This window comes from Myotis brandtii, unplaced genomic scaffold (genome assembly GCF_000412655.1).
Source record: "Myotis brandtii unplaced genomic scaffold, ASM41265v1 scaffold463, whole genome shotgun sequence".
In the NCBI taxonomy this organism is placed as follows: Eukaryota; Metazoa; Chordata; class Mammalia; order Chiroptera; family Vespertilionidae; genus Myotis; species Myotis brandtii.
Genome location: NW_005367694.1, coordinates 1,441,276 through 1,450,999, shown reverse-complemented (window position 1 = coordinate 1,450,999; position 9,724 = coordinate 1,441,276). Strand labels below are relative to the sequence as shown.

Genomic DNA, 9,724 nt, shown 5'->3' with positions numbered 1-9,724 from the left:
CAAACACCATGGTACTTACTTATTGACAACTTATACCCTGTCTATTTCTCCAAAAAGAGTTGAGATAATTGCATGACTAACATAGCAACACACATAAAAAAGGAACAGAAACTACATAAAGAAAAAAACACAAAATCAGACTACAATTAGATCAGGTAAATGAGTGTTCTTAACTATTTTGGGGCCACAGAGCCCTTCCAAAATAAGGAGAATGCTACAGACCCAGAACAATTCACTCATAAGCATGTCCACACAGCTTTGTTCAGTCCCTAGGGGTCCACACCTTTTAAAACCCCTGTGTGCCAAAAGACCCCTAGGCAGTCCATGGACCCCAGGTTCAGAACTCTGAAGTAAACAAAATTAGAGAGAATATTAATTTGTATAAAATAGTTTAAAAACTGAGCTAACAAATAAAACTGATGGAGTAAAAACACATTTCTTAAGAGTACACAAATGTTTTATAAACGCTGATAATATATTCAGGCCCAAAGAAATTCTATGGACACTTTGAAATGTTGAAACCACAATAAAGTAAGAAATAACAATAATGGCTTAAGCATTCATCACTTGGAAATATAAAAAAGTAATAATAACACTTGGGCCAAAAGGAAAGTAAAAATATAATAACAAGAAATACCACATGTTAAACTTATGGAGTATAGAAAAAGCTCGAACTATTTTAAAAAATCAGACTAAATTATCTACATTTACTAGAAATAATAAAAATATGATTAACTAATGCCCTGGCCTGTGTGGCTCAGTTGGTTGGAGCATCATCCCATGCACCAAAAGGCTGCAGGTTCGATTCTGATTCCCAGTCAGGACACAGAGCCAGGTTGAGGGTTCAATCCCCGGTCAGGGCATGTGCAGAAGGCAGCCGATCGATGTTTCTCTCTCTCCCTTCCTCTCTAAAACCAATAAAAATATAGATATATACGCTTAACTAATAATTAATCTTAGAAACATAAAGTATTAAGCTAAAAACAAACAAAGAACCCACCAGAATACATATACTTTGACACAACAATTCAACTAGTAAACAAAATCACGAGTGGGAGCTATACAACATTCAACCTCTGTCGTGAGGGAAAAAACACAAGACAACAAAAACAACTAAATTCAAGGACGATTAAACCGTTACCAGGGCAATCCCTTATAACCTTACACTGAGACCCAAAATAAAATGGAAGGAATTTAAATACACAGTCAAACCATGAAATACATTGAACAGAGAGCTAGTTTTACTTACACTTCCAAAAATGAAAAGTACCTGGTCTTAACCATGGTTATTTGAGAGATTACCTGTGAACCCTTCAGAAAGGGGTTTTAATCCTGTTACATAAATTGTCAAAAGGAGAAAGGAGACGGGCTGCAGAGGGTACAGGGGGAGAAAGTGCATATTTCAAAACGAGAGAACAGTATAAAATGGGTTGCGAGAGGCTGGGGGTGAGCTGAGGACAGAGGCTGGCATGAGCTCCATGTGGCTTGTTTAGAGGGGGTGAAGCAGATGGGCTGAAATGGGGGTTTATGTGCAGAAATACCCCCAAAGGTTGGTTTTAAGGAGAGTGGTGACATGTGCAAAGTGATGCTTTAAAAAAATCAATTTGGTTGGGGTGCACAGGGTGTGGAGGGAGACACTGAAGGTGGGAAGGAAATTGATGACTGTCTGAATGAGGGGGTGCAGGAGGTAGACCTGGTGGGAGTTGGTGGCTGCTGTCACCCGCACCGAGCAGGTGTCAGCATTCTCTCCTCACTCCTGGTCCTGACAACGATGCCCAGCACCACCTGACCAGTCCAGCTGTGGTACAGCAGGTGCTGGGGGAGCCTGGGGTGCCGGTTAAATGTTTCACATAGCAAAGAGCAGGACTTGACAGAAGTGCTCTTCCCAGACCACCAGACCAATCCTTTTAAAATCTCTGGCTACCAAGCCCCACTTACTCAGTAACAACTATGGCTCTCCCATTTTTTTATTTTTTTTTTTGCTAATCCTCACCCGAGAATATTTTTTTCCCATTGATTTTTAGAGAGTGTGGAAGGGAGGGTGAGAGACACAGAGAGAGAAACATCGATGTAACAACTATGGCTCTCCCATTTTTTTATTTTTTTTTTTGCTAATCCTCACCCGAGAATATTTTTTTCCCATTGATTTTTAGAGAGTGTGGAAGGGAGGGTGAGAGACACAGAGAGAGAAACATCGATGTGAGAGAGACACATGGATTGGTTGCCTCCTGCAGGCACCCTGACTGGGGCCAGGGATTGAGCCTACAATGGAGATATGTGCCCTTGACCAGAACTGAACCTGTGACCCGTTAGTCCGAGGACTGACTCTGAGAAAACTAGCCAGGGCGGCTCTCCCATTTTTTTCATCAAAACTGCACATATCTGCCAAGCTGAACTTCTGATTGGCTGAAATAATCAGCTTTACCATGATAGCTTCATGGGATTCCAGCCATAAATGTTTGGAAAACTTCAAAATAGCTCAGACCGCCTCCTCCCACACTAGCTGAGAAACCTGAGGGGAATGCCAGTTCTAGATCCCCATGGGCACACGAAGGCCTGAGGGCCTGGGACAAACAATGACCAACTAGCCAGACCTGTCAGTGTGTGGTTCCTGGGCCACCTTCAAGCTCTGCTCAGTCAGGGCAAGCAGGCCTGTCATTTGAGAGATGTGGGGTGGCATGGGTGCCCAGCACAGGGCTCACGGCCTGGATGCATGCTGGGACATTATAACCACCTGGAGCTTTAAAAACACGCCACCGAGCCCCACCTCTGGGGAAGCCCACTGAACTGGTCCCAGATGAACACCGGTTGGCAGTGGGAGAACAGAGAGAAGTACAGGGACATGGACTGAACACCACAGGGAGGCTCAGGATGGCTTCCGGGAAACATCTGTAAGATAAACACAGGGCACCCCAGCCCAGGGTACAAGCCTGAGGGAGTATGGGGAAGCCTGGTTTAGTGAGGGCCTGCTGCAAGCTCTGCCATTTCAGGAAGCAGATGGGGATGCCTCTCCAGGTTTCAAGGACAGTGTTTCGGGGCGGGGGGCGGGGGGGGGCAGGGCAGAGGTCACTCTGGGTATCCACGCTCAATCCCTAGTTGTCAAAGCACTTTCATATGTGCTCTCATTCTGAATGGGAGGCTTGCACCAATCCTCAAAGTGTGGGGCCAGACCCCACGATCTCCATTTCACAGGTAGGAAAACTGAGCCTTGGGGGTTCCTCAAGGACACATAGGTAGGAGGGATGGACCTGAGACTTGCACCCAGATCTCTAATTGAATCACCCTGCTTCCAACATCCCCCGCCCCGCCCGAGCCTGCACTGGAAGGTGGAGAGGCTGCATAGCTGCCAGACCAGAAAGGAGCCCTACTGATGTCCAAGGCACGCTGTGGTTTTAGGAGCCCCGGGTCTGGTGGAGGGCCTGCTCCTGGCGGGCACTGGTGCCGTGGGCCTGGGCTGAGTCAGAGCTGGGCATCAAATGCCCTCTGGCCTGCAGGACCAAACCTCTACTCTCCTTGAAAGAGACCCCCCTCACTCTAACACAGAATAGGATTAAGGGACCACACCAGGGACTCGCACCCTCCCTCCCAGTCCCAAACCTAATCCTTCCAGACACTCCCTTTGTTCTGTAACCTGTTTGGGTTGTACCTACAAGTACCCAAACCAGGCAGAAGATTCCATTTTGTGGCTGAGGTATCTACTTTTTGGATTCATTTTTCTTCAGCTAATTTGGACTGTGAGAATGGTTCCTTCTACTGAAAGTGCCAAACTGTAGCCTGATGTTAGAGTTCTCACCTGGCATTCTCGTGGGTTTAACTCAACTTTCTCCCTCTTACAGTCATTTCTATTCTGGATTCTGGAATAGAGGGCAGAACTGAACCTCACAGGCTTGGAAGTCAAATGTGAGAATGAGAAATCGAAGGCCCATTCTCTTTTCAGGTGCTCAGCCATTCTGGCAGCCTTTCTATCCCCCCATCCTCCCTTGTGCTCAGAAAACCTGCTGATTGCCTGGCCAAGAGGGGCCCTTGCTGCTGGTGTGGGTGCTCAGGAGCACTAGGTCCAACTCTGTTATGGGGCAGGTGGATGGAGCCTTGCAGATAAAGTGACTGGGCGTGGGCTCCATCTGGGAAAGGCTTTCAAGCTTTGGTGTGAGCTCCTCCTTCTAGAGCTTCTCCCCAGCATGGATTTTCTGATGCCGAATAAGGTGTGAGCTCCCCCTGAAGGACTTGCCGCATTTGTTACACTCGTAGGGTTTCTCTCTGGTGTGGGTTTTATAATGTTCGATAAGGGCCGACCTGTGCCGGAAGGCTTTGCCACACTCATTGCACGCGTAGGGTTTCTTCCCGGTGTGGATTCTCTGGTGCTGAATCAGTGCGGAGCTGTGGCAGAAGGCCTTCCCGCACTGGCCGCACTCATAAGGCTTCTCCCCAGTGTGAATCCGCTGGTGCTCAATGAGGGAGGAACTCTGGCTGAAGGCTTTCCCACACTTATGGCATTTGTAGGGTTTCTCACCGGTGTGGGTCTTCCGATGCTCAATGAGGTTGGAGCTCTGGCTGAAGGCCTTCCCACACTCCTCGCATTTGTACGGTTTCTTCCCAGTGTGAATCCTCTGGTGCCGAATGAGGTGGGACCTGTGACAGAAGGCCTTTCCGCAGAGATCGCATTGGTGAGGTTTCTTTAGGGTGTGGATTTTCCGATGCTGGCTCAGGCCTGAACTCTGGTTGAAGGATTTCCCACATTCCTTACACTGATAAGGTTTTTCTCCAGTATGAATTCTCTCATGTTTTCTCAGACTTGAGCTCCGACTGAAATCTTTCCCGCATTCCCTACATTCATAGGGTCTCTTCCCAGTGTGGGTTTTCTGATGCTGTGTGAGGGCTGAGCTCTGGCGAAAGGCTTTTCCACATTCTGGGCATTCGTAGGGCTTCTCCCCGGTGTGGATTATCTGATGTCTGAGAAGGTGCGAGCTCTGGCTGAAGGCCTTCCCACACTCACAGCACTCGTAGGGCTTCTCCCCAGTGTGGATCACCAGGTGCCTAAGAAGGTGCGAGCTCTGGCTGAAGGCCTTCCCACATTCCCGACATGCATAGGGTTTTGGTGGTTGTGCAGTTCTGTGAGGCTCATTAGGTCCCGAGTCCCCCCTGCCCACTAGCTCATAGTCGTGTTTGCTGGGTTCTTCTCCACCATGGATTAACTGACACATACTAAGGTCTGATTTCTGGAGGAAGGTTTGGCCAAATATGTCATCATCCTGGGGTTTGTTGACTTGGGGGATACTCTGGTGCTGAACAGGGCTTGAGCACAGACTGAAATTCCCCTCGTAATCATCATGTTCCTCGTTTGGCTCCCCAAGAGGGATCTCCTTATAGATAACGGCCATTTGCTCTAAACCTCTTTCCTGAAGAAATGCGTCCCCTAGGTCCTCCTCTGGGAAAAGTTCTTGCTGCATCTCTAACCCATCTTCAAACACAAAGGTCTCACCAAGTTTGGATGCTGGGGGAACCTCCATTGTGGGAGGCTTGCACCAATCCTCAAAGTGTGGGGCCAGACCCCACGATCTCCATTTCACAGGTAGGAAAACTGAGCCTTGGGGGTTCCTCAAGGACACATAGGTAGGAGGGATGGACCTGAGACTTGCACCCAGATCTCTAATTGAATCACCCTGCTTCCAACATCCCCCGCCCCGCCCGAGCCTGCACTGGAAGGTGGAGAGGCTGCATAGCTGCCAGACCAGAAAGGAGCCCTGCTGATGTCCAAGGCACGCTGTGGTTTTAGGAGCCCCGGGTCTGGTGGAGGGCCTGCTCCTGGCGGGCACTGGTGCCGTGGGCCTGGGCTGAGTCAGAGCTGGGCATCAAATGCCCTCTGGCCTGCAGGACCAAACCTCTACTCTCCTTGAAAGAGACCCCCCTCACTCTAACACAGAATAGGATTAAGGGACCACACCAGGGACTCGCACCCTCCCTCCCAGTCCCAAACCTAATCCTTCCAGACACTCCCTTTGTTCTGTAACCTGTTTGGGTTGTACCTACAAGTACCCAAACCAGGCAGAAGATTCCATTTTGTGGCTGAGGTATCTACTTTTTGGATTCATTTTTCTTCAGCTAATTTGGACTGTGAGAATGGTTCCTTCTACTGAAAGTGCCAAACTGTAGCCTGATGTTAGAGTTCTCACCTGGCATTCTCGTGGGTTTAACTCAACTTTCTCCCTCTTACAGTCATTTCTATTCTGGATTCTGGAATAGAGGGCAGAACTGAACCTCACAGGCTTGGAAGTCAAATGTGAGAATGAGAAATCGAAGGCCCATTCTCTTTTCAGGTGCTCAGCCATTCTGGCAGCCTTTCTATCCCCCCATCCTCCCTTGTGCTCAGAAAACCTGCTGATTGCCTGGCCAAGAGGGGCCCTTGCTGCTGGTGTGGGTGCTCAGGAGCACTAGGTCCAACTCTGTTATGGGGCAGGTGGATGGAGCCTTGCAGATAAAGTGACTGGGCGTGGGCTCCATCTGGGAAAGGCTTTCAAGCTTTGGTGTGAGCTCCTCCTTCTAGAGCTTCTCCCCAGCATGGATTTTCTGATGCCGAATAAGGTGTGAGCTCCCCCTGAAGGACTTGCCGCATTTGTTACACTCGTAGGGTTTCTCTCTGGTGTGGGTTTTATAATGTTCGATAAGGGCCGACCTGTGCCGGAAGGCTTTGCCACACTCATTGCACGCGTAGGGTTTCTTCCCGGTGTGGATTCTCTGGTGCTGAATCAGTGCGGAGCTGTGGCAGAAGGCCTTCCCGCACTGGCCGCACTCATAAGGCTTCTCCCCAGTGTGAATCCGCTGGTGCTCAATGAGGGAGGAACTCTGGCTGAAGGCTTTCCCACACTTATGGCATTTGTAGGGTTTCTCACCGGTGTGGGTCTTCCGATGCTCAATGAGGTTGGAGCTCTGGCTGAAGGCCTTCCCACACTCCTCGCATTTGTACGGTTTCTTCCCAGTGTGAATCCTCTGGTGCCGAATGAGGTGGGACCTGTGACAGAAGGCCTTTCCGCAGAGATCGCATTGGTGAGGTTTCTTTAGGGTGTGGATTTTCCGATGCTGGCTCAGGCCTGAACTCTGGTTGAAGGATTTCCCACATTCCTTACACTGATAAGGTTTTTCTCCAGTATGAATTCTCTCATGTTTTCTCAGACTTGAGCTCCGACTGAAATCTTTCCCGCATTCCCTACATTCATAGGGTCTCTTCCCAGTGTGGGTTTTCTGATGCTGTGTGAGGGCTGAGCTCTGGCGAAAGGCTTTTCCACATTCTGGGCATTCGTAGGGCTTCTCCCCGGTGTGGATTATCTGATGTCTGAGAAGGTGCGAGCTCTGGCTGAAGGCCTTCCCACACTCCTCGCATTTGTACGGTTTCTTCCCAGTGTGAATCCTCTGGTGCCGAATGAGGTGGGACCTGTGACAGAAGGCCTTTCCGCAGAGATCGCATTGGTGAGGTTTCTTTAGGGTGTGGATTTTCCGATGCTGGCTCAGGCCTGAACTCTGGTTGAAGGATTTCCCACATTCCTTACACTGATAAGGTTTTTCTCCAGTATGAATTCTCTCATGTTTTCTCAGACTTGAGCTCCGACTGAAATCTTTCCCGCATTCCCTACATTCATAGGGTCTCTTCCCAGTGTGGGTTTTCTGATGCTGTGTGAGGGCTGAGCTCTGGCGAAAGGCTTTTCCACATTCTGGGCATTCGTAGGGCTTCTCCCCGGTGTGGATTATCTGATGTCTGAGAAGGTGCGAGCTCTGGCTGAAGGCCTTCCCACACTCACAGCACTCGTAGGGCTTCTCCCCAGTGTGGATCACCAGGTGCCTAAGAAGGTGCGAGCTCTGGCTGAAGGCCTTCCCACATTCCCGACATGCATAGGGTTTTGGTGGTTGTGCAGTTCTGTGAGGCTCATTAGGTCCCGAGTCCCCCCTGCCCACTAGCTCATAGTCGTGTTTGCTGGGTTCTTCTCCACCATGGATTAACTGACACATACTAAGGTCTGATTTCTGGAGGAAGGTTTGGCCAAATATGTCATCATCCTGGGGTTTGTTGACTTGGGGGATACTCTGGTGCTGAACAGGGCTTGAGCACAGACTGAAATTCCCCTCGTAATCATCATGTTCCTCGTTTGGCTCCCCAAGAGGGATCTCCTTATAGATAACGGCCATTTGCTCTAAACCTCTTTCCTGAAGAAATGCGTCCCCTAGGTCCTCCTCTGGGAAAAGTTCTTGCTGCATCTCTAACCCATCTTCAAACACAAAGGTCTCACCAAGTTTGGATGCTGGGGGAACCTCCATTGTGGATCTAGTATCAGCCCCAATGACTGTATTTCTTGAAAGATGTTCTTCTTTGGGACACACTTAACCTCCATTGTGGATCTAGTATCAGCCCCAATGACTATATTTCTTGAAAGATGTTCTTCTTTGGGACACACTGTTCTTACAATCTAAAAAGAAAAGGGACATTGTCAAGCAGACAAGTCAAGCACTTAGTATGTGCCTTCTTCCTGTGCCAGAATCAATGGTAGAGATAACAAAATAAGTATAAGATACAATCTTGGCCCTGGCCGGTGTGTTCCGTGGTTAGAGTGACAGCGCATACATTGAAGGATCTTGGGTTGGATTCCAGGTCAAGGGCACATACCTGGGTTGCAGGTTTGATCCCCAACCCAAGTTGGGGCACTTGCAGGAGGTAACCAACCAATGTGTCTCTCTCACATCTCTCTCTCGCTCTCGCTCTCTCTCCCCTCCCCCCAAAAAAATCAATGAAAAAATATCCTCAGGTGAGGATTAACAAAACAAAACAAAACGTCACAATCTTGCCCTTTGCTTTGATCCCCATTGGGTTAGACAGAAGTTTGATTTGTCAGAAACAACTGCAAACAAGACAGAGAAATTAGAGAATCAAACACCACACCATAGTGTCTAGACCAGTGATGGCGAACCTTTTGAACTCGGCGTGTCAGCATTTTGAAAAACCCTAACTTAACTCTGATGCCGTGTCACATATAGAAATTTTTTGATATTTGCAACCATAGTAAAACAAAGATTTATATTTTTGATATTTATTTTATATACTTAAATGCCATTTAACAAAGAAAAATCAATCAAAAAAATGATTTTGCCTGTCATAGGTTCGCCATCACTGGTCTAGACTCTCTGAGGACGTTCAGAAAGGTGGGTTAGATCAGGAAGTGGAGCCACATGGAAAAGGCACAATACTCCACCTGCTGGAGGGTGTTGAGAATTGGGTTTTGTTGGGCAAGAGCGTGCACTTTCTTCCTTGTGGTGCCCCAGCCACAACTCTGGGAGTCAGCCTCCACCTTCTTCCTCTCTCACCTGCATGGCCTGTCCTTCCGTTTCCTGAGGCTTTATTGAAGGGGTCTGTCTCTGCCTCTCTGTCTTTGCTGTGATTCCGGAGCTCAGACCTCAGTGCAAATCCCCGAGATCATTTCAACACTCACCTCCCAAATAGCTGCCTATCTCCAACTTCTGTTCCTCCCTCGGGTCCATTCCCTGCATTGACACCAGTGTGAGATACCCCAATACAGGCCCGATCGTGTCATTTCTCTTCTCAGGAGCCTGTGACAGCTCAACTCACTCACAAGGCCCTCGTGCATGGCCCTTCCAGCCCATCTCCTGCCCCTCCTTCCACACACCCCTAACCTTCCATTTAATTTGTGCTGCTGCTTCTGCCTGCCAGGTCCCTCCCCTTTCT

At 48.7% G+C, this 9,724-nt stretch overlaps 2 protein-coding genes across 3 annotated transcripts; both read right to left on the bottom strand.

Annotated features, from left to right (window-relative positions):
- Positions 1–2,253: 2,253 nt before the first annotated feature.
- Positions 2,254–5,511, bottom strand: LOC102243663 (zinc finger protein 70). The gene has a single exon (XM_005875492.2). It carries the CDS (start codon positions 5,505–5,507, stop codon positions 4,161–4,163), a length of 1,347 nt encoding a protein of 448 aa, XP_005875554.1. The 5' UTR covers positions 5,508–5,511; the 3' UTR covers positions 2,254–4,160.
- A 4-nt stretch (positions 5,512–5,515) lies between these two features.
- On the bottom strand, positions 5,516–8,449 carry ZNF70 (zinc finger protein 70). Of its 2 annotated transcripts, none has more exons than XM_014547093.1 (2): positions 8,373–8,449; positions 5,516–8,298 (listed from the first exon to the last, which is right to left on the bottom strand). In XM_014547093.1, the coding sequence occupies exons 1-2, from the start codon at positions 8,376–8,378 to the stop codon at positions 6,538–6,540; spliced, it is 1,767 nt and encodes a 588-aa protein (XP_014402579.1). In that variant the 5' UTR covers positions 8,379–8,449; the 3' UTR covers positions 5,516–6,537. The 2 variants fall into 2 exon arrangements, with proteins under 2 accessions (XP_014402579.1, XP_014402580.1); XM_014547094.1 differs by lacking the exon at positions 8,373–8,449 and having other exon boundaries at positions 5,516–7,354; positions 7,775–8,364.
- Between the last annotated feature and the right edge of the window lie 1,275 nt (positions 8,450–9,724).

Bases quoted from the DNA above. Each gene is read 5' to 3' on its own strand.
- LOC102243663 (XM_005875492.2), bottom strand. From the start codon at position 5,507: ATGGAGGTTCCCCCAGCATCCAAACTTGGTGAGACCTTTGTGTTTGAA.